Below are 23991 nucleotides of genomic sequence, written 5' to 3'. Positions count from 1 at the left end.
ATGTATGCAAGATGAACCTCTCTTTGTTGGTGCAGAGATAGATAGATGCCATAAACTCAAAGCTCACAATTAAACTGTGTATCTTCAGCATTTAATGTTTTTCTTTATTTATGTATTATTATTTTTTTCATATTCGCAATTCCTGAACAGAAACTGACGGAGCTTCCATTTTGCAAGGAAAATCTCAGGCGCTCTCGTGACGATGCTCTACATTTTCGATCAGGCGGACTTTTCAACGCCCTATGGACGTCATCTCGATGCGACGCAGGACCCGCTATAACTCACATGTACGCCCCCTGTGTGTGCCTGAGCTGAAGCGAACTGGACCGTCGGTACATGTCTGTGTATTTTATTGTCTTTCGTCGACAAACCGCACGGCTTCTCAGAAAATGAGTGCTCAGATCACTTGTGTCGGATGGGTGGGCAGAGGCGTTGCCAAGGAAACCCCAGACAAAGTAAGTAACACGTGAAGCTAGCTAACGTTAGCCGACAGGCGGCTAATTTGTCAACATGGCAGGTACAGACTATGACACGAACGTATACACATTAAAATGAACACAATTATTGTATGCCCTTTGGCTTTCATTCGCATTTACAGGTATTGTGTCACTTTAGAATGTGTAAACAAAAGCTGTCATGTAAAATGCTGTAGCTCAACTTTAACGCATTTCGGTTAACGTTAGAAACAGTAGTTACAGCGGATGTAGCTAACGTTGCCTTGCTAAATTACCCTCTATTAGGGGTATTACAAGGGGTAATATCGGCACAATTGTCAAGGGAAATATTGTTGTATAAGTAGAAAGATTATAAACCTGTACTAGTTGAAGTGGTGCCAGTATCGAAGGATAACTTTAACGTTGTTATTAAACCTGTGGAAATGTAATGAAATGTTAGCTGTTAAGTGTTGTGTTTTGACGTTTTATCTGTTGTGCTCTGTGTATAACTGTTTCACTGAACACCTAGCATTAGTTTAAACATGTGTTAACTAGGAGGCTTTTACATCCAACAAATATTTATTTTAATAAAAGCTTTATTAAAATAAATTTTTTTCCTGTTATTTTCCCAACAAAAATGGTAGTTTATAAGAGCTTAAGACACACAAACTTATCAACTTGTTTAAGTCGCATTTCTTTTCAAATCCATTTCAGGTCGAGTTGAGCAAAGAGGAGCTGCAGCGCATCATTACTGAAGCGAAGGACGAGATGGGGTATGTTGGAAGGAAACACACGTTACTGCAGTTATCTGTTGTCACATTGTTGTGACAATCTGTCAGTTCGTGCTGATTGAATACAAATAAAATAATGCAGTTTGTCCGCTAACAGCTGAAGCTGGTGTCATGTTTGTTTGTCTGCTCAATCAGGGAACTTGCAGCTGAGGTTGATGATGACGACGATGAAGGTATAGCTTGTGAGGAGATCCCTGATACAGCAGACGTTGCTGTAGCTCCAAAGGCTGAGAAGAAAGAAGGAAATGAGGAAGATGACGAGCTGGCAGAGTACGGCCTGGATCGATATGATGAAGAGGATGCAGGTAAGCGGGGAGGTGCTTTTATACTGTGTGTGTGTGTGTGTGTGTGTGTGTGTGTGTGTGTGTGTGTGTGTGTGTGTGTGTGTGTGTGTGGAGACTAACTCATGTCTGTTCATTGTGTCTTACCAATTTGCCGGTGTCATATGATGTGACTAACCTTGTATCTGCGGGTTTGTCTCTGTTAAGTGACCGCTAGTCTCGGCGACAGTCTGGCTGGGCTTACAGTGTTCAGCTCGAATGAGGAGGATCCTTACATCACTCTCAAAGACACAGTAAGTGCACTTAATGATCACATTCAGTACATGCACAAGTAGTACCTAAACCAGATCAACCACATACAAAGATAAATTCACTTAAACATGTGTACTCCGTGCAGGAATGTCTAAATGTAAAAAAAAAGACATGAATTTGTAGTTCTCATGTTGAGCAAAAGAGTTTTTAGAAAAACAGGTAAAATCAAGCTCCTGTTGTGAATCTTAAAGGAAGACTGTTTTCAGTAGCACAGCTGTCTTTGTTCTTCCCTCAAGGACCAATACGAGCGAGAAGACTTCCAAATCAAACCCGGTGACAATCTCATCCTAACGGGCCGGGCAGAAAAGGACTGCTGCAATCTGGAGATCCATAGTAAATATCCTCATGTGTGGCACGATGAGAAGAAAAATGTCCTCTTTGGTTTAGCTTCTGTTGCGCAGGCTTAGAATATAAAGAACATGCATAGCATATGCAAACGTAATGTTAAGTATATATTAAACACTTGATCTCTTCCTATCCAGTTTATAACTCGGAGGAGGACTCTCTGTATGTTCATCATGATATTCTGCTGCCGGCTTATCCACTGTGTGTGGAGTGGTTAAACTTTGACCCCAGTCCTGGAGAAGGAGTCGGTAAGAAAATTCAGTTTCGCTCTGACAAGCTTTAAAAACATGTTTTTCCTCCAAACCCTACATTTGTTTGATCTTTTAAAAGTTTAATATTGTCTTGACCATAATTAATGTCTAACACCAGTAGTTATCAGCATCATATTTAAATATTAAGCTAACACAAACTAGGAAGTATCGACTTGTAACTAGTGCACATGCCACTGTTAAACCGTATCACATTCTGTGTCCTAACGACAGGAAACTATGCCGCAGTGGGAAACATGACCCCTCAGATAGATGTCTGGGACCTTGATGTGGTGGACTGTTTGGAGCCGGTCTTCTCCCTGGGGAGCAAAAAGGCATCCAAGAAAAAAAAGAAGAGCAAGAAGGTACAAGCCTGTTGTTGCACTGTCTAATGCAAGCGTCTGTATGATGAGAATGGGGTCTTGTAAAGTAAATTTAAAGGGAATTTACTTCTGTTTTTGCTGCGCCATTGCATTATTTCCTGCTTTGTTAGATATCTTTATTACATAGCTTCCTGTTCTCATTGATGCCAGGGGGCAGCAGCAGAGCCCGTCGAGGGGCACGCAGATGCAGTACTGGATTTATCCTGGAACAAACTGGTCAGGTCCGTCATCTCAGATCTCAGATTTTAAACACCATAAATGTGCATGTTTACACTCAAGCAACTCCTATCATTCTTTTACTGTGAAACAAATCCACCTTCTCTTACTTAGAAATGTGTTGGCCAGTGGATCAGCAGATGACACAGTTATCTTGTGGGATCTTACTCAAGGCAAACCAGCCACAACTCTGCGCAGGCACACTGACAAGGTATTCAATGTGACAAATAGTTATGCTGGATGTAATCCACACTATATTGTTGGTATTACAGCCTCAGAATTTAAAGCTTAAGAAAACAACATTATTTTTCAGGTTCAGACGTTATCATTCCACCCATTTGAGGCACAGACTCTGATCTCAGGATCATACGACAAGTGAGTATGATCGCCGATTGTGATTCGTTTATAGAATGAAGTGGAAAGAAATAAACACATTTTAATAAGGAGTTAGTTTTTGAGACACAAACGTTTGTTTTCTTTTCAGGACCACTGTCCTGTATGACTGCCGCAGTCCAGACAACACCAATCGGACCTGGAGGTTTAGTGGTCAAGTGGAGCGACTGACCTGGAACCACTTTTCACCGTACAACTTCCTGGTAGATGCTCAAATTCTTACACTCTATTTTAATGGAAATAATCAACACACATTCCTTTTATAACTTTATTTTTAATGGCTGTAAATAATAATTATGAATACGGCTGGTGTTTATTGTGAGGGAATTTTATCTATACCCGATTCCCCCAGCGTAAGATTAATGTCATCTTATGAATAGGTTCACATTTAATCTGGTTTATTAAGTGTCTGCTTCTCCAGGCGAGGCAAGGTCACAAACAAGACACTAGCATGTCTCTTATGACGGAACACAAACTTCTTACCTTTTCTGCATCAGACATCTACCATCTCCAGAGGTCTCCTTGCTTCGACTCACTTGAGTTTGTGGTTGTGTTTCAGGCCAGCACAGAGGATGGATTTGTCTACTGTCTGGACGCACGCTCAGATAAACCTGTTTTCACACTGAAGGCTCATGACGAGGAAGTGTCAGGTACGTAGGTGTGTGTGTGTGTGATGAAAAAGAATAGTTTGCTTTGTTGCTACATTTCTGGTCAGTGTATCAGTGCATTTTATACATCATTTAAATAGCACTGTTGTTCTGCACTGTGTGGTCGGATGGTTTTAGTCTGAGGATGAAAAATTGGGTTAACAATGTTGGTACATACCAGAGAAACATGGGAAAACTGCTTTATTTTCAGTCACACTTCTATGAGCCCAGTGAGTAACACCCAGTCCAGCCAGTAGGGGTCCCTCCCCGTACATGTTTCAACCATGTAACTCTAAGCATTCAGTTGTATTGTGAATCTGGAGGAATTGTGAAATCTTGAATACACTTGCTGTTTGCAGGTTTGACCCTCAGCAGCCAGATTAAAGGATGCCTGGTAACCTCATCAGCTGACAAACATGTTAAGATTTGGGACATTTTGGGCAACAAGCCCAACCTGGTGCACTCACGGGATATGAAAATGGTAACAGACATATACAGCTTGCAGATCGCAGATTCCTTTACCCCAGTCTGTTGTAGAAGTTTTTACTAACTTATTCCCGCCTGTGAACAGGGTGTACTGTTCTGTGGGTCGTGTTGCCCTGATCAGCCCTTCGTCTATGCCTTCGGGGGACAGAGGGATGGCTTGAGGGTTTGGGATATAAGTGATGTTGCAGCAGGTATGGTTTCTTTCTTTCCTTTGTTCTTCACATCACACGATTTGTGCTGGTCTTTTGTTTGTGGACAGTTGTTAAATGAATAATGCTCACGTGTTATTGATACGTTTGCCTTTTAGTGACTGAGGTGTTTGGCAGCAGAGAGCGCCTGGTGCCGAACACGGGATCACAGGCATCCAGCAGCGCAGCCGCAGTAGAGATGGACGTCGCCGAGTGATGCTCAGGATGCATCGACAACCTGTACACATGAATAAACTGAGCATCCCCGGAAATATCAAGCTGCTCCTTTTGTTGCTGTGTTGCTCATAGTGCAGGAGTTCACGAGGAAAGGATTGGCATGAATGAAGCTGCATTTCTGAAGGATTTTGAAAGGTTGGCCAAAATGCAAAGTGGCCCTGAAACACCTGAAAAACCTGTTCAGCTTGTCTGTTTGTACAGATAACAATGCAGCCTGCACACTCAAAAGTTGTGTCAAGAAAAGACGAGACCATTTTTTCTTTGAGATCTCTTTCAGTTTGCCTTTGTACATTTTCAAATGTAATATGTTACTAAAACTATTTTCACAGGAAAATGTGTCATTTACATTGTGGTATTGCATACCTGGGTTTCCTGGTATAAATGAATGGTAAAATATTTGTATGGAAGTATTGGAAAATAATACTCATTGAAATGTATATTCAATAAATAAATACATTAGATAAAAATGTGTAAACTTTTTTGTTCTTTACAATATACAATCTTCAGGTGGTCTTCCATCATAACCATCAAAAACATTGATTTAATCAATACAGTTGATTATTAACGTAGTAAGTAATCTCCCTTTCCTCCAGTTTAGAGTGTGAAAATGGAAATATTGCCAGCTAAAGATCTATAAAAGAGAGAAGGTGTTACATAAAATCAGAAACCATTTGAGTGAACACATGACTTTGCTTTTATGATAAATACACTAACATTATCCAGCCTGGCAAAATGAGAGATACACGAGGGTGAATAGTTTGTTCAAGCGTACAATGTATTTATCGGTTGTTCGGAAATTATGTACAACGGCAAGGATAAGGGAAACGGCTGGATTTGTTTTGTATGACGGTGATCGTTTGAATAGCGGAACCAAAGTGAGTGAGCCTTGGCGCTACGACGGAACTATAATAGTGATGCACACGTGAAAATAGCTGAACATGGCGTCGGGTCATTTGTGTAAGCTACACAGTCTGTTAACGCGACTTTCTAACGCCACCACGCTCCGGCATGTACAAAGTAAGTCCTGTTGCAATTAATTTAACAAGTTATCTGTTGTTGGTCGTATTCAAGGGCCGTTTATACTCGTTAGAGCAACGTTGGTGGGTAGAAGCTAACAGGCTAACCTTGAGAATGTGTTTAGTAGCTGAAAACTTGGGTTTGGAAAGCACTTAAATTCTGAATCATTCTTTCAATGTGACGTATACGTTAATTTCTAGCTAAGATGTTGTAGTTGTCCTGTTATGTATATTGCATCAACTAATGTCTCACACCTGTGTGACTTCCTGTTATAGCATGTTTGGTGCCAATGAGACAGAAGTCCAGTGTCAGTGGTCCTTCACTCGATACCCCGAACTGGTATGTTAAGAGGTTAATTGTTTGACTAAAAAATAATATGAAAATGTTCCTATATTTAGTCTTGCTATGATATATGATATACACCTGCATTTAAACGAATAGTATTTTTTTTTATTAAATGGAATACACAGAGTTAAGAAAAATATTAAAGGAGTTATCGAAGCATTTAATGTTTAAGGCAGTCCAGTTGAAGATTATACAAAAGGTGCTTATTACAGTAGCAGAAGAAACACTTGAAGTTCTGTAGAAAATATTACCCAGAATACCTAAAGAGTGAATGTTAAATGTGCATTTGCTATAAAGATATTGTGACAACAACACTTAAATCAAATTTTCTTGGATTTAGTAATGTGGACATCGGTGTGACTTCGGATGGGAAAACCATTGTGTGCTACCATCCCGCTGTCGACGTTCCTTATGAGCTTACCCAGGTAAGGGAGCCTTATTAAATAGTAATGTCAGTTGTCACATGATCTCATCCCCGCTAGGGGGAGAAATCAAACGCTCCAATTATTTGATTATTTTAGATAAAACCCTCCACAGCTCATCTGTCTACCTCTGTCTGAGAATACAGTTTCCTTTTTGCCACATGGTGAAGTAACAGAACTGTAAACACATGTTAAGTATTGTAAACATGGTTGCTTTACTGCTGTCACAAATGTGCATCACTTAGAGATATTACAGTGTAAGTAATCACTACAAAAACATACATGGAGACGGTCTCAGGATTGCTGGAAATTAACGTATATTTTAATATGTAAGAGGGAACCCTGTTCATGACTATTAATCTTCACAGCCAATAGAACGGCAAGACACCCTGACCAACCAGGCTGAGAGCCACGACCAGATTTTGAAGGCCCACCTCAGCAAGGAGGTGCTGAAGGACAAAAACGGGCCAACTATAGAGGAACTAAGCAAGATGTTTTTCACCACCAAACACCGGTGGTATCCAGTAGGACAGTAAGTACATAAATCACACACAAAAGTAAATGTATCTGCCTTAGTACTGATACAGTGTTGGTCTATCAGTACTAGATCAGTTATCCACGTTGATATAGACACTTGAAGGCTTCTTGTAGTTCTTTTTTGGTTCTTCTACTCCGCTACATCGGACATAATCAAATTCCTTCTGTGTCACCGTTCGCAGGTACCACATGAGACGCAGGAAGAAGGATCCCCCAAAGGACCGGTAACTGAAGGCCAAAGTTACAAAACTGCAAATGATGTTTGTGTTCTCACAATGATTTATAATAAACTGTTAATTATTACAAAAGTTATCTTGAGTTTTTCCATCAGTGCTGCTTCAGTGGGACAGTATGGCTTTGATGTCAAACTTGTATTTTTTTTTTGCCGAGTGTGATACTGTATACTGGTATATATACTTTTTTATGATTTCTACCCCAAATAATTCAAATTCCCGGCGAGGAGATTTTAGGTTCGGAGTAAAAGCATCTTGGATTCTCAAATTTGTGTGCAAAACAAGAGGGATATCATATACTTAAGTGAGTTTTGCCAATATTTTATGCTCACCACCCTGGCACCAGCAGTCTCCTCTTAAAATTGTTAGTGGCATCTCCTCAGGACTTTTGCATCTTCCAGTATAATGGGAATATACTTTGTGTTTATTAAAAAAAAGGTTCTCACCCACAGAATTCACATACCGTTTATGTAATGCTTCACTTTCTGTTTTAAAGTACCATGAAAGAGAGCGTGTAGTTTTCACTAGCCAATACACTTTCACTGTGAAGAGGCAGAAAAATACTAGATACATATATAAACGTAATACTTTTTTTTTTTTTTCTTAATAATTAAGCTGAACTTTTTCCCATCAAAATACATTTTCATGATCAATTTATCATTAATAGAATGTATAACAACATAAGAACAGGAAATATAAAAAAAAAAAAGGATGGGACCGGTACAACACAAACATGCAATGAAGACAGATTATATGCTGTTGTTTTAATGTATTTTTAGAGTTGAACAAATGTGTCAAGGCTTCAAGGAAAGGATTAACATTCTTTCGTATAGAAAAACGTCATTAGTGAATAAAAGCTTTGTAACATTTACCATAAAAACATTGGGGGACTTTACATAATTAACAAGACGCTTAAAATTGTGTTTATAATGTTGGCAATAACACCTAAAACCTGCTCTTAAAATCAAGAAGTGAAACTGCTATTTATACTAAAAAATCTTGATTCCCAACATATTTTCTTACGTCATCTCAAGCCACCGGAAGTGTGAGTTAACTGCCTCCTGCCCGGCAGCTCAGTCAATCCAACCTGAAGACAAGGCGAGTTCACGGCTAAAAATATAATTAGTAACACAAGATGGCCGGTTTGCCCCGTAGGATTATAAAGGTACACTTTGCACTATATATTGTAGATGTATCTTGACGAGAGTGTGTGTTGGTGTTGGAACGTTTATTTGGCGTAAATATGGACGTAAATGACTGCCGTCCAACGGGTAGCCTGACGTTAGCGCGACTAGCACAATTGGCTCTTATCTAGCTAGTTATCAAGCTAGCTCGCTGGTCCGTGTCTGCGAGTGTTTTGTTTGCCACTTCCGTTTACTCCGTTCTTCTATAGCTGGGCTTTCGTTTCTGTCCCGAGTATATTTTCTGTCGTACTAAATTGCAGTGTAACATCACGGGGTTGCTAATCTGTAACGTGGCTGAATAAATGATGACAATTTGTCCTAGTCGCCATATGAATGGATACGCTGTGTTAGCTAGGCTAGCGGCTCTAACGTTAGCTTTGGGTGATTGGTACACATGTCTAGCGCTGATGTGAGCGCTGCCCTTGTGGCTTCGGATCATTCCAATGCTTGTAATACAGCAAGCGTGTTTGTGTAGCTCCCCTGTGTATAAATATGAAGTTCGCATTGTGTGTAATTACGAAGACATTTTAAGGCCCGTTGCGTTGCTGTTTCCTCCCGTCAAACCTCACTGCAACTTCACCGGGCCAGGCCCGCCTGTGGGCGCGATCAGCCTGTTCCGCCACATCTCGCAGCTATTTCTCGGGTTTAGGAGGTTTTCCCAGCCAGTAACACAACGTTGGCAAAGCGAAAACACGACATAAGCTTCCGTTACGGAAACCTGTATTTTGTTACCGTTTTCGTTAAGATTGGAAAACGATATTTCCAAGGATATTGAATCAGTTTCCGTACTGTTGACTGCAGACGTTTGCTGCACCTGCTTTATCAAATACAGAAATATGAAAATGTTCCATTTCCTCCTTTTGATTTCCACTGTTGATCGTCCCTTAGTGTCGCACGATAATTCATTGATTTGCAGTACAATTCTCCAAGTCCACTAATAATAATTTATTTTCATAAAGCCCCCCTAGACAAACTGTAATCATCTGTTTAATGCTTGTAATCGGATTGATTTATAAAATAACTTGGAGCTGAAACAGTGAGTCGATTAATCAGTTGTTTGACAAATTCATTCTATTTTTTGATAATTAATGAATTCGCCATTTTAGTCAAATGTTTAAAATTCACTCGCACAGTATCTACATTTGAATATTTGCCAGTTTAGTTAGACTTATGTAATAGTAAACATAATATGTATGGATTTTGGAAATCAAGGAATTTGAAGACCTTACTGTGTGTTCTTGGAAATTATGGTTTATATTTGCTATACTTTTTTTTTTATAGTAAATGATTAGTTTACCTGAGAAATAAACACAGCAAGAAAACGATAATTGTGTTCTTAAATACAAGTTGTTGTGTGTTGTAATTAAAGTAAGTCATTGTGCAGCCCTCAGCCACCTTCTTAGGTTCTGTGTTGTGGAAAGTTGTTTTGTATGTGGGTGATTTTTGGAATTGTGTGCATGAGACTGAGCTGGGAGACAGTTTACATCCCCATCCATTACACCTGAAAGCCTTCACCTACTCAGAAATGTCAACAATGGTGATGTGTATTTTCTCCTTCTGAACACACTCAGGAGACGCAGCGGTTGATGGCAGAGCCTGTTCCAGGGATCACAGCGATGCCAGATGAAGGGAATGCACGCTACTTCCATGTGATCATTGCAGGGCCTCAAGACTCTCCCTTTGAAGGAGGCACATTTAAACTTGAACTATTTCTTCCAGAAGAGTATCCCATGGCAGCTCCTAAAGTGCGATTCATGACCAAAATCTACCACCCCAACGTGGACAAACTGGGAAGAATATGTTTAGACATTTTGAAAGGTAAATTTATGTTTTTAATTTTTTTTTTTCTGGATGACAATGTGAAAACACACGCAGAATTGTTAGTTTTGCTTGCATGGTTTTCACTCAAACCTTGAAATTAGCAACAAAAATCGGTTAAAGCTGCAATTAGAGATTTTTAAATGGCTTTCATGAACTATCAGACACATGGAGGATCGAGTTATTATTCCCAATGCGTTAGCAAGCAGCTGCTTTCTTAATTTCCCTAAGACACAAAGTACCATGGGCATTTTAGAGAAAATATTTTGATATTTAGCTGTCTGTTCTTTTGTGTTGGACAGATAGCAAAAACCATGTTGTCAGATCTTGTCAGTTTATGGGAAAGAACTGCCTACAAGGTTAAATGAGCGACTGCTCGAGTTGTTGAGAAGCTACCACACAGTCTAAATGTGGGCTGGTGAGCCAAAAACAACGACAGAACGTCCGCTAAATGCTGCAATGATTACACCTTTTATTATTTACTGTTAGGTTGCACTGCTTTACTTTTTTTCTGAATATTATGTCGCATCTCTGTAACTCACTTGGCACAGTGTGGACTTTACATCACACTCCTGCTTTACACCTATGATGACTTTATGTCTAACTAGCCAGTTTGCGCTTCTCTGACACCCAGAAATGGCCAAATTGGTGATACTAACATTATTACACTCCAGCAGTCACAGATTTAGAGTTCATTGTCTATTCCAAATGAGGTGACAGATCATAAAGTACCTTTTTTTTATGATGGGAGATGGGAGCCATGGCCATCTTTACCCAATAATGCCTATGCCGTATCACTCTTGAGGTTTCCCTCGTTTTTCTCTTTCCACATCTTCCAGATAAATGGTCTCCAGCACTGCAGATCCGCACAGTGTTGCTATCTATCCAGGCTTTATTAAGTGCTCCAAATCCAGATGATCCCCTGGCAAACGATGTTGCAGAGCAGTGGAAGAAAAATGAAAGTGATGCCATTGAGACAGGTGAGGATTGGATTCATCTTTTTTTGCTCAACACTCATGAAAGCACTCAGGATTGGTTGGACTTGATACAGCTACTGTATAAAATAGCTTTAACTGAATTAACATGTTGCAATGGCATTAAATAGATAACAAGAAGCCAGTGTTCAACTGTGCAATGGAGTAAATATCAGGCTTATAAATAACTTCCACATGTAGTCATGTATCATAACTTTTATGCTTTTATTGGGTATCGTACGGTTGATTTATACAGACCTGCCTTGTCATTTTTACACAGTGTTCCGTTGCTGAAACTTGACTTTTTGCTGCCAAGTAATATCAGAGCTGTGTTTTTATCAGTTATCTGTTTATCCTATTCAGGGTCATGGGGGCTACGTCAGTTTCTCAGTTAAATCACACACAAATGCAGTGTTCTCTGGAATCGGAACTTTGTCGAATCACCAAAATGTAATCTAAATTAAATTTCATCCCCTACTTTTTGGAGTTTTTTTTAACCATTTGTGGAGCAAAACAAGCATTTTGAAGCATTTTGTCAATTTGAGCTTTGGAAAACTAGCTTCTAAGAATATTAACACCAAGCGTCCATGATTAGGAAAATAATTAATACATTAATGGAATATAATCTTTAGTTGCTGCCCCAGCTGGAACCAACAAAACATGTCTTTCTAAATGATAATTTGATTGTTGGAGTTATAAATTATTCATTTTAGATTATAAATCATTATAGATTTGCTCAATTTGTTGTTTCGGTTTTCGTATTTCGAACTACTGTTACATTATGGTTACTTCCTGCCACCGATTGTTCTTGGAGTGTGTTTGATCATCTGTGTACACTCTGCAACACCTTCTTATCCACAGTCCTGCACCATATCGCACCTCACACCTCCACCACCATTTTATTTTTCTGTCTCTCCCCCCAGCCCGATCATGGACCAGGCTCTACGCGAGCAACACTGAAGTATAGAAGAAGAGAGATGAGGCTTCTGAATGTGATCCACAAAATGTACTCCTATCCTGTCAACATTCAAATTTAACAGACACAAAAAAACAAAAGCAAAAAAAAAAAGTCCAAATCTATTTGACAGAAATGATGAGATTTACTTCTGCAGACCTGGGTGACTTATTTTCCTCTCTAAGACGCGTTAAGTGTGTGTTAGCCTTTTTTTTCTGTGTTGCTATTTAAATGCATGGACAGAACGACACCCTCCCCACGACAGTCTTAAAAATATCATGCAATATGTTGTCCTGAACAAGTCACATACTGGTACATTTGCGGAAATATACATGCATTAAAGCTGTTCTTTTAACACATGCATTTGTCAACACATCTGTATGTCTTTTTGTGAGAGATGACGTGCTCTGTTGTGTCAACACTTTGCGTACAGCTGTCATTTCTAGCAGTAAGCAGACTGATATGAACGTGAATGATGTTTGTCTTTACTCTTTTTTTAGGAAATGTGATGTTTTGGGAAATTTCGACCAGCAGGTTAGTTGGACTTCCATTCCCGTGTGTGTGTATACAAACACGTTGCATCACTGAATATTTAGCTGGAGGTGCAGCTCCTGTACAAGATGTACAAACTCGAAAACCTTGAGGAGACTGTACTGTAGTTAGATTTTCAACAATTAGACGAAACATTTTCACTCACAGACAACTGAGGGAGGTTCATTCTAACATTTTAAATGTCAAATAAATTGACGCCCTGGCGGTTACTGTATAAAATTAGCTGGTGTACGATACATGGTACTGAACAGCCACAGCTAACCTTTAAAAGCATTTAGTCCACAGCTAGTGTCCATTTGTGGCCCCAGTAAATTACATTTACATTTTATCTCTCTTAATTTATCATTTTCATTTGATAGAAAAAGGCACATATGCCTGAGCCCTATTAGGAACCCGTGTTTATAATAATCCAAAAATCTGATGATTTAATGCCATGTTTTGCTCTTTCGAGTCACGTCAAGCCGTCTGCGGTTTGAGTCAAAATGTTGGACAGTTTGGGGAGGGTGAGCAGATTGCTTCCGCATGCTTAAAAAGGTCATTCCCAACATCTTCCAAGTCGTTTGTGCTGAAAGGTTCGGTATGCATGTAGCAGCATACTACTGACGTGTTGAAAATGTACTTTTTGTTTTCTTACTATTTTTTTTTTAAGGATGTCGGACGCTGAGCTGTTTTGTTTTTAATTTCCTTCTTTCTTTTTTTTTAATTGTCTGTCCATGCTGTCTCTGTTGCTTGTTCTCTATTTTATTTTCAGTGCTACTTCATTAAAAAGGCATGTACCACAATCAAACCGATATCAGGACAGTTCAAACCTCTTTTCTACTGGGTGTTTTGGAGAGCTGTGGTGCCGAGTTGTCTTTTTGAAAAGGAAGTTAAGCTTTGTTGAAGCTTGTCGCCATGTTGTCTTTCACCATGATTCTCCAGAGTTGCTCTCAGATGCATTTAACTCTTTCTATGACACCAATCTGTGATGAGTATGCAAGTGCATTGAATTTATTGGGTCATCCTGGTGGCAAAAAATATTATACATCAAAAATATTGAGGTTTAAAGGCAATTACAGGTTTTCTATCGTCTAACAGGTTGGGATTTGGTGTTTAGACTAGGGATTAACAACATTAGATGGTGACTTGAAAGCTTCACCGCCCTGTAGCTTGGACCCTCCATGATCATGTTGCTTCTATATATATATATATGGCTCATCTGAGGGAGGACTGTAACGTTGTAGTAAATCAACTTTTGTGAAGCGTTCTTCTTTTTGTTGTTGTTGTCGATCGGTCTCTTTCATCGGCTCTGTATTGGATTATCGCCGGCTTGGTGTCGCTTGGATCTGTTTGTGTCCCGTTCCTCACCCAGAATTATTAACTGTTTCCAAACTGCTACATTTACTCAAGTCTGGAAGACGGAGCATGGCTTAAAAACCTGGTTAATTTATTGTTTCCCCGAGGGACCCGACAGTAATCGAAACCAAGAAACAGTCACTCACTGGATTTTTGAAGCATCTAGATCAAAAATATCGAGAGATCAATGCCCGTGTGTAAAAGGAATAAAACATTTAAAAAAGACTTCTGTCCATAATTTCAGCACATTTTGCATACATGGCTCTTCAATTGCTCTGTAAATAAACTGAGTTGAGTAAGTTAGCAGAGGCCTGTCTGGTTTATGTTGTGTGGAGTTGTTTTCCTAAAGGAGAGGTTACAGTGAAGATGTAATTTGTGGACTCTGGCTGTGTTGTGAATTTCATATATTAAGTCTCTCGTAGGAATATTATTATTTTTATTCAATTTCCTGTAAAAGCTTTTTGAGGCCCAACCATTTGAAGAATATAACATCGGACCCACAGAAGCTGATTTAGAGGTCTGGTCGTGTTGTTAAATACATTTTTAATCAGATCAAGTACACAACACACATTTTTCATGAGTAGTATGAAGTCGTGATGCGTCCCTGAGACACACTGATAAAAACCTACATAACAGCTTAATTTGCTGGAGGAAGCACAGTTGATATCCAGCTGAGGGAGAACATTTTATCAGCGGGGAGTCAAAAATAATACAGTGCATGCAGTTATTTGTTATCTATAGGGACACTGAAACAGCACGGACTAATGTTGCACACAATGGGGCTCGTTTTGTCCATCTCTAGATGGTTCTTTTGAAAAACACAAACGTCATCATGAAAATAGAAACAAAAATGCCATCAAATAAAGTATCTAATTAATGGTGTTTTATATTTAATAACAGGATCATACACAAACCTGTGTTTTACCTGCTATGAAAAGTTGTTTTGCATCTCCTGCCGTTCCACAGAATTTCACAAGGTGGCGCTTCACTCAAACCTTTACCTGGATCAGACAACACCTGTTGGTTGCTAGAATTGAGGCATATATATAAGTTTGGGATGTGTTCTTCCTTACATAAGGCCCTCTCAGCATTATTTCATGAAGTCACAGGAATATGTCCAATCAAGTCGTTAACATAACACGAAAATATCCAATTCTACAGTTTTATAACGTCCGCTCTCCTGCAGGAGGCACCTGTCCGTGTTTTTCATGTCTCCTCACCAGAAACAAGTGTTTTATGACGGTGGCTTGGTTTATATGGCAACAGTGAGTCACTCAAACGAGCATGCAGCCGTTCTTTGAGTGCAATTGCAGGAAATGATTTCCCTCACTATCTGAAAGATCTGATGAAACATTAACCAGTCCCAGAGGCTCGTTTCTGATGCTTTGTCCATCCGAACCCGAAGCAGTCGTCAATACCACTTAACACATTTCAAATAGTGGAGGCAGAGCCTGCAGTAGTCCAGCACATAAAGAAGAAAAAAACAGATTCAACAAACTATATTATGTTATGTGTTAACTGGTCCGCTTTAGAGGCCTTGGGTGGATTTTGTTAAGCAAGGATGGCCGTTTCCAGTCATTATGCTAAGCTAGCCGGCTGCTAGCTGTAGCCTTAGATTTAACAGATATCAATGTGGTGATTGATCTTCTCATCTGAATCTTGACCTAAAAGGAATATCCTGAAATGTTGAACTGTTCCTTTAAAATACACTATTGTTGGATAATTGAAAGCTAATTAAATGAACATTTTAATTTGCTACCAAAGTTACAGATTTAATGTCATATTTACTACACGCTTTATATTCACTAATAAAATACTGGTTACAATTACAGCAGCGACATTGAAAATAATAATCACAGTTGGTAAAATGACACAGATGAAATGTGTCAGGCCACCGATGTGGCGTTGCATGTATGTGACAATGGCATGGATGACGGAGAGACGGCATCCTAAACATAGCCCTGCTCCTCTGACGGGTGGCCTCTCGCTCTGATTGCGGCGTGCAGGTGTAATCTTTCTCGTCACATGCTGGTGATGTTGGACTCGCCGACAAACATCCTGTTCTGTCATGCGTCATCGGCATCGGCGCTTCTTTGAAACCCCACACCCACGTAGTGGTCCCTTTTTTTTTTTTTTTTGAAGAGGAGAGCTTGTTTGATAAAATGATGGTTCCCTCTTCCTCTTTTTTCCTCTCATCATCCCTCTCTTTCTCCTTTACCTTCCTCCCCCCTCGGCATCCCTTTCCCTCTCTTCCTGCTCCCCTCTCTTTCTATCCTCTTCTTCCTCTCCTCATTCCCCTGCTTCTTCTTTCTCCTCTTTCCCCTTTACCTCTGATTTCCTCCTTGTTCCTGTTCATCTCCTTTCCCTTCCATCACCCCCTCTTTCCCTCTCCTCTATTCCCATCCTCTCATCTCTAACTTCCTTTTCCTCTCCTCCCACTCCCCTTGCTGTTCATCTCTTTCTCCTCTATATCCCTTTCTTCCCTTCCTACTTCTTCTCTTTTCCTTCTTCCACTCTCATTTCCCCTTTCCTCTCCCCCTATTTAAGTTATCTTATTTCCCTTCTCCTTTCCCTCCTCTCATCTCCCTCCATTATTCCATATCCTCTTCCTCTGCATTCCTTTTATTATTCCCCCCCTTTGTCCCGCTGCAGATGAACGGGATGGGGAATGCGGAGCTCTCTCACCTGGACCCCCCCCCCCCCCCCTCCAGTGTTATGTAACTGCCTCCTTATAAAAAGTTAAATAAAGATGAAAGTTTACCCTCCCATGCGTAAAACACAGAAGTCCGCCAACCAAAAGGGAATCCCTTCTCCGGCCACAGCAGGCATCTGGAACGACTTCAGTCTCTTTCTGTACCTCTGACTCGCTGGAGGACGCTCTCCATCACGGCTGTTATACAAGAGAGCCGCAGTGGAATCCTAATGCAGCCGCTGCTTTAGTTCCCTGCGAATGGAAATGAGGACTGAGGACGTTTTTAGAAGTTAGGAGTTATAAATCTTTTGAGCTAACATTTTCCTTTGTTGGAACAAGTTTAACCTTTTGAACCCGAGGCAGTTTGTGCACATTTTTGACATTTTTAGTTCTAGACGTCGTTTTCCAACCCAATTTATGAGTCCGCCCAAATTAATCCGTAAAGGTCACAGCAGGTGAGGCGTGCAAAGAATATTAATGCAACAGTTTAACAGGCATTAGGAACTGTACAATCTACAACAACAAACATTGCATAACCACAGTCCCCAAAAGAGAAACCTGGATGATGCGTCTGCTTTTGGATCGCCCACCACTAAAGGCTGGAAGATGGTCAACAGATATCAGACATGCGTGATCCTCAGTGGATAGATCCTGCTGTCTTTGGTGATCCTCTTTTTATCTAGCACCCTCATCAGGTCAAAATGTTGATTTGTTCGGTACTTCGATTCCTTAGTAACCGTTATATGGACAGAGCTGCTAATGGCTAGATGCTTATTTACACACGACACTAGCCATTAGAATAGATTTTTCTCATACAGTATATTTTACATAAGCACTGATATTTGTGTGTGTGTGTGTGTGTGTGGGCCAAGGACAGCAGGAACAGGCTGTCCTGGGCCACCCTTCCGCTTCCTTGCACTCTCTCTCTATATATCTATCTATATATCAGCCACTGCAGAGAAGGATAGGAGGACATATTTGTGTGTGTGTGTGTGTGTGTGTGTGTGTGTGTGTGTCTTTATGTGTTTGCAGAGGCCTCCCAATGGAAGGGAAGGGTGCTTTGGGTTTAAGTAGCCGCCCATGTCACACATTATGAACAAAATACCTGTGCCACTTTTTCTCTGCGTTGGGAGAAGATGTTAACTCTTTAACCTTTTACAGTTTAACGGCAGTTATTGCACTATAACGTAACAAACCGAGTCCTTCCTCATAACTTTCTGCTCCTCCATGCCAACTCAAACACTCGGAAATCCGCCTGGACTCGTTCACTAGTCTCCTCTTTTGTCCGTCTCGCCTCCTTCCTTTCATCTCCCGATGATTATTATTATTAAAGAGATGGCACGGGCTTTGTAGGCTAATAAGAAAAATCTGTGCGTGGGTTAGGAATCTAAGTCGAAATAGCAACGGGGAACATCCTCCTCCCTTAAGTAATTAACTAGATGTGTTTAATGAATGATTCTTACAGCTCCTCGTTACTTGTGTCGAGGTAAATAAATCAAACATGATCACATGCTCAAAGTCATTTTGACCCGAGCGCTGATCTCGTTAGATGTTGAGGCACCCACCACTCACATACTGTACATACCACCATCAGGAGCACGGTGTGGTCTCACCCCACAGTGTTGCATGTAAATAATTAACCGTCTCCACTCATTGGATTTCTAACACTGAGGAGCTGAGTAGAAAAACATTACACCTGAAAAGAGATTATTACATCAGAGGGAGTTGCTGACGGTGCTGATCAATAACCTGTGGGACAGTGTGGTGATAGCGATGTTTCGGCACTCAGGGTTCGATGTGTCCCGTCTGTTTGGCTGTGTTGTGCCTGAGTGGGTTTCCGTGGAGATTAGATTAACGCAGGTTAGAGATTGGCTGATTATTGGCACCAGGTTTGGGATAACAGGATTTTTGGCCTGGACTAAAATATCTCCTTGTATTTTTCACCACGATGAGTGTGATAGTGAATTTTATATTCCTTCAACACAACCCTTCCCTTGTACTGCTGTGTAGAAATAAGAACTGGAAACTCTGACTCTCTGTGTCCAATGCTTTCCCTTTTTTAACAAAGGCATTTTCCACTGGCGGCTCCTGCATGAACAGCAGCTCACGCCAGAAAGTGTTGTATCACACAGCTCGTATATGAGTACATAAGATGTATAATAAAGTATCCAGCAAAGCCTGCTGCTCTTATTAGAACAACGTGGCTTCAACCCTCTGGCATCCCCCGACTCAAACAATTCACCTGACTCATCATTTAACTGTAAGAATTACATTTATTCACCAAAAGTACTGTTTTAAAAACACAATCCACCCGTGTTACCAAATGTCTTTTTCCAGATTTATCACACCCTCGCCCTCTCTCCGTCTAATCGGTCTCAGTCTGCTGTTGGCAGATGTGTAAGCTTAAGTGTTGCCCTGTGAGGTGTTGAGTAATAGATGTTTCACATGCTCCCAAACCCTGATTCCTTGGCACGCCGTCGCATCATCTGTCACATCATCTGGCACCGACGGGATAACCACAGAGTCACTGCTGGTTATTATCAGGTCGTTAAGGTGATTATACCTTCAACATGTTAATAACCATTAATCCCCATTAATAACAAGCGACCTGATTATTAAGCAGCAAACAACCAAAATGAATCATGGGGATTCACAATCGCAGCCGTACAGTACTTTGCCCCCCCCCCCACCCAACCCTCCCACTGTATGTCTGTATTCAGGTCACCTTTTCTTGCATAACAGCTCATTCATAAAACAGCACCACACCTCAGGGAAGGGATGAGGAAAAGACTGTAGATGTCTGGCTGAGACGTATAAACCTTCCCAGGGAGGATTTTTGCTGCAGTGTTAAATAGCGGCGTGAGGTCGTGTCACGCCATGGTGCAATGTACTTACTGTAACTGTCAGATGAATAACCTCGTATGTCTAGTCAAGTCTGCTGCAATTTTGTTTTTTTTTGTTTTTTGCAGAAACTGCATTTCCTGTTAAAATACTCCTTTTTTATGAAGGTTTAGTTGGGGAAATAGACTTTTCAATCTATATTAAGGCTGAAGGCCTTGTTTTAGGTTTCACATGTTCTGTTATATCTATTGTGATTAAACATAAATAATACTGACAAAATGCATCTAATCACCAGTTACGTAATGCTCCCAGAATCTCCTGACTGTGCTGACTGATGCAACAACTAGACCATGGGAACATCCCCCCACTTACATTATAAAACATAAACAGCAAACATGTCATCCTAAATGGAAAAAGAGCAGCTTTGCCATTTAAAAAAAAATTCAACTCACTAAATTGATCAGGAGACAAGGTACTTCAGGGTCCAGATGGCTAACCACCTAAGCTATTTCATGTGGGGGAAAGCCTGAAGTTACAAAAATGACTTATTTTCAGGGTGACACATTTATATGACCATTGATTGTGTTTTCTTTTTAAATCTAACAACATAAAAATGATTTGTATGACTAGGTACTAGGACTATTTGTATGTCTTCGTATGACCAGGGCCTCTGATGTTACTGTGAGATGAAGGGAAAAAAAACTGAGGATCATGCACATTGTGAGAAAACTCCCAAGAGACTAAAGTATACAATAACATACTTTAAGAAGTACACAAACAGAGGGAATCTCCGGTAAATAGGCTATCATGTGTTCTGCTTACATAAACACAATTCCAGGAAATGTATACACCAAGATAACCAGAGCCAATGAGTCACCGTGGGCCAACAAAAAGTCATTCGATTTAGAGAAAAGGGGAAAAGACTAGAGCAATGTCAGTAAATGTCAATATGTTCATGTACAATATCCCTGCTATGGCTGAGTCTGGAGACTCGTCTTCTGTTGGTAATTAGGTGTTCTGTCAGGTCTGTTTATTTGACCCAAATGCTTAAAGAGCAGATGTTAAGTAGATGTTTGATTTTCAAATAGTTGGTCTGCTCTCTCTCACCAAACAGTATGACACGACAACATGTAGATAATTAGAGAGCAATAAGAACACCTTTCTTACTTTTGTAGTTTGCCTAAGCATAACCACGACTGTTTTATGGTATAATATGGCGTCTCCGTACAGCAACCTCCAGTTCTGAGAAGTGAAGCCGAAGCTTAAGAGCCTTAAACTTGCATTCTCTCTAATGGCCATCAGGGGGCGACTCCTGGTTGTAAAAATAAGTCCGATTGCATGGAAATCCATGAGAAAAAGAGCCTACTTATCTCAGTTTACATTTCAATCACTAGTTTCAGGTCTTCTTCTACACAGAATCATGTTCATTCAGTAAATTATGGTCCATTTAGAGTCAGTACCTTTAAGTCAGAACTATGGTCTCTAAGCAAAAGATTTAGATTGTCTACTCTTTTTCTTTCTTTTTGTTTGTTTTTTGAATACAAGTATATTCAAAAAGATAGTACGAGGAAAATACACATTTAAAAATGCAATAATGTTCTTGAAGAAACCCAAAACATGTATGAACATGAAAATGGGCACAATAAGTCTCCTTTAAATCTCACTTTATTTATACACTGCTTTTGCAGTAAACCTTTTATGACTGTTAGCCACTGTTTCCTCTGTTAGACGCCCCAGGTCAACCTGGTCTCGTGTGTTCCTGGAGCACTGCAGTCTAAAGCACTGGGAGGAAATGAACAAAGATGTCCTGGTTTTATTCAGTGTTTCCTCTCAGATATGTCGGTAGAGCTCCATGTTGTTCAGGTCTGTGGAGGTTTCACTTCCAGTCACGCTCACTGGCCTCGCTTTAGGTTTTCCAGCTACTTGTTTAGGGGAATGACATCATTCTGCGTGTGACATCATCACTGTGGGTTTTTTTTTTTTATCTCGGACAACTTTCCCACATTCTGGCAATAACACTGCCAGTGTCTGATTTTGTTTATGGCCCTTAAAGCCTAATCTTCACATGATTATAGAGTGTCTGTGTTTTTGTGCTACCTCAAGGAGACAGAGGCATCATTGTGAGGGGAACATTTGCCCGCAGGTAGCCTCACCAGGCTGAACACTGGCAGTTAACACCGCCATCACACAGTAACGCTGAGTAGTACCAATGTAAAACGTTTGCAGATATTCTTTAACGTGTTATTTTATATTATGTTTTAATATTAATCTGCTGATGAGAAACAGAAGATGTGACCCCACCCTTCAAACCCACGTCTCTCTGATTGCGCTGGGTAATTCGTCCCAAAGTGATGTTTATCCACGTCGAGTCTATTTTATGCACCGCCATCATAATGACAGGCTTTAAAACACACCGACAGGCACTCATTGTGTCCTTTAGACCTCTGAGCCGACTTATTGTCATACTGCATCTGCAGCCTCCAGACCTGTATTTATTCTGTTGTATAAACTGTTGAAAGAGATGTTGATGGCAGTTGTTTTCCACAGTCATCTTCATTTTTTTTTTTTTTTTTTTTTTTTTTTAATGCTGCGAGCATCACAAATTCAATTCCATTCATCTTCAAAACTGCAAAACCTGAACAACAGAAAACCCTAACTTATCTTCATGGATAAATACCACCAGAACTTATTGAAATAATTGTAATTTTTGTTTAATTTGGGTGAGCTGTCAATTTAAATAGCCTGGGGGGGAAGAGAGGCTTATTATTTATGACTTTCTTGCCATCAGTAATGCTGGTTTATCTCACTAAAGTAAAGTATGGTACCATTAAATGTGTTTTTAATTGTCAGGCCCCTACCTGTCCCCAAATGCTGTGAGACTTTGAATTTAAGCCGCAAAACGGTAAATGTGAGAAAGGTGCTTTGAGCGCTCGGTTGCTATGGGAGGACGGCGTGGACCCATTAGCAGAGTCTGTCCCCGGCTCTATATTCAACAGTGACAGCAGCTCACATCCATCTAAGCAGCCTTGGCCCCGGCTGTCAGGAGCTCACTTCATCATTGGACGAGCTCCATCACATGAGAACATTCACCTCACCTCACCACCTGCAAACAACTGTCTCCCTGTCATAGCAAATATACAAAGGCAAGCTGACTTCACTGAAGCTCAATTTAAAGCTGGAGCGTCTAATAACGGAGACATTACAGCAAAACAGATGGCTCCCCGTATCTAAAATTAGCTCTGATAGCTTCTGCGTGATTATCCACGCTCCTAGATTTAGGAGGGAATAAATGATCCCTTCATTGTCAGCTTGATCACGATTTTTTATCTTTTGTGTTAGAAGGCACTACAGCTTTGTGTGGCTCTTATTTTCATTGTCTGGCGAGGGACGTCTGATGGCTCAGAGCTGAGGTCAAAGGAGAGATTTACGGGTGAGCTGATCAGCTCAGGGTTGTGTAAACGTGTAGTCGGAGTTGGCTTCAAACACAAGAGTGGATCGTCAAATAAAAGAGGCAGATAGGTGTAAGAGTTTCTGTGTTTGTGTATCCGTACAAAGGGCACCACACATGTACATGTATGTATTTGTGTTTGTGTGTGTCGCAATGGTGTAGCTTGAGCCCGCCGTGATGTCAGAGAGCAGATGTCATGGAACGCTTCTGATAGAGCGAGGACATCGACGGGCAGCCGTTCAGCTCTGGCTCCTTCGCTTCTCCATCTGCCCCCCTCCGATGCGAGCCAGGAGAAACTGGATCCATATATTCCCCCTCCTCACACCTCAGCTAAAAGGGGAAACTCTTAATTACCTCCCTTCGCTATGCAAGAAGACGATGATCAACCTCTTCAAGTAGCACGATGACAGAAGGATTTATTTTCCTCCGAAGAGACTCATACCCGTTAGTTGATAACTTGACCGAGCGTCTGTTGTGATATGTGGAGGAAGATTCTAATCTTAGTCCGCCATAAATCACCTTCCATCATATATGCAAATGACATTAAAATTCTATAAATAGATGAATTTTGGAGAACATGTCTCCCTAACCCCGATGGCAGTGATACAAACAATCCTCTAAAATGTTACTAATCCTCTAATAATCTTCCAAAAAATGTTCAGACTCACTTATATAAT

General features: G+C 40.4%; 3 protein-coding genes across 3 annotated transcripts; all 3 read left to right on the top strand.

Annotated features, from left to right (window-relative positions):
* The first annotated feature begins 276 nt into the window (after nucleotides 1–276).
* On the top strand, nucleotides 277–5428 carry pwp1 (PWP1 homolog, endonuclein). Its single transcript, XM_084038616.1, has 15 exons — nucleotides 277–455; nucleotides 1149–1207; nucleotides 1361–1530; nucleotides 1714–1799; nucleotides 2055–2151; nucleotides 2301–2411; nucleotides 2646–2776; nucleotides 2945–3015; nucleotides 3125–3221; nucleotides 3324–3385; nucleotides 3495–3606; nucleotides 3963–4053; nucleotides 4410–4531; nucleotides 4622–4727; nucleotides 4844–5428. The coding sequence occupies exons 1-15, from the start codon at nucleotides 390–392 to the stop codon at nucleotides 4939–4941; spliced, it is 1479 nt and encodes a 492-aa protein (XP_083894742.1). The 5' UTR covers nucleotides 277–389; the 3' UTR covers nucleotides 4942–5428.
* A 431-nt stretch (nucleotides 5429–5859) lies between these two features.
* Nucleotides 5860–7639, top strand: mrpl42 (mitochondrial ribosomal protein L42). The gene is made up of 5 exons (XM_084038992.1): nucleotides 5860–5978; nucleotides 6254–6317; nucleotides 6664–6748; nucleotides 7114–7277; nucleotides 7465–7639. The coding sequence occupies exons 1-5, from the start codon at nucleotides 5900–5902 to the stop codon at nucleotides 7508–7510; spliced, it is 438 nt and encodes a 145-aa protein (XP_083895118.1). The 5' UTR covers nucleotides 5860–5899; the 3' UTR covers nucleotides 7511–7639.
* A 924-nt stretch (nucleotides 7640–8563) lies between these two features.
* On the top strand, nucleotides 8564–13791 carry ube2nb (ubiquitin-conjugating enzyme E2Nb). The gene is made up of 4 exons (XM_084038966.1): nucleotides 8564–8680; nucleotides 10271–10517; nucleotides 11357–11497; nucleotides 12415–13791. The coding sequence occupies exons 1-4, from the start codon at nucleotides 8651–8653 to the stop codon at nucleotides 12456–12458; spliced, it is 462 nt and encodes a 153-aa protein (XP_083895092.1). The 5' UTR covers nucleotides 8564–8650; the 3' UTR covers nucleotides 12459–13791.
* Nucleotides 13792–23991: the final 10200 nt, after the last annotated feature.

Source organism: Eutrigla gurnardus (genome assembly GCF_963514095.1).
Source record: "Eutrigla gurnardus genome assembly, chromosome: 21".
NCBI lineage: Eukaryota > Metazoa > Chordata > Actinopteri > Perciformes > Triglidae > Eutrigla > Eutrigla gurnardus.
Note: the sequence above shows the minus strand (reverse complement) of the source record. Positions and strands in the feature narration are given on the sequence as shown.

What these genes read in the sequence shown, in the direction of transcription:
- ube2nb (XM_084038966.1), top strand. Translation starts at nt 8,651, where the DNA reads ATGGCCGGTTTGCCCCGTAGGATTATAAAG. An exon ending in ATGTTTAGACATTTTGAAAG is followed by an intron (nt 10,518 to 11,356) that starts GTAAATTTATGT and finishes CACATCTTCCAG; the next exon opens with ATAAATGGTCTCCAGCACTG. An exon ending in AAGTGATGCCATTGAGACAG is followed by an intron (nt 11,498 to 12,414) that starts GTGAGGATTGGA and finishes CTCTCCCCCCAG; the next exon opens with CCCGATCATGGACCAGGCTC.
- pwp1 (XM_084038616.1), top strand. Translation starts at nt 390, where the DNA reads ATGAGTGCTCAGATCACTTGTGTCGGATGGGTGGGCAGAGGCGTTGCC. An exon ending in CCAAGGAAACCCCAGACAAA is followed by an intron (nt 456 to 1,148) that starts GTAAGTAACACG and finishes AATCCATTTCAG; the next exon opens with GTCGAGTTGAGCAAAGAGGA. An exon ending in ACATCACTCTCAAAGACACA is followed by an intron (nt 1,800 to 2,054) that starts GTAAGTGCACTT and finishes TCTTCCCTCAAG; the next exon opens with GACCAATACGAGCGAGAAGA.
- mrpl42 (XM_084038992.1), top strand. Translation starts at nt 5,900, where the DNA reads ATGGCGTCGGGTCATTTGTGTAAGCTACACAGTCTGTTAACGCGACTT. An exon ending in CACGCTCCGGCATGTACAAA is followed by an intron (nt 5,979 to 6,253) that starts GTAAGTCCTGTT and finishes TTCCTGTTATAG; the next exon opens with CATGTTTGGTGCCAATGAGA. An exon ending in CGGTGGTATCCAGTAGGACA is followed by an intron (nt 7,278 to 7,464) that starts GTAAGTACATAA and finishes CACCGTTCGCAG; the next exon opens with GTACCACATGAGACGCAGGA.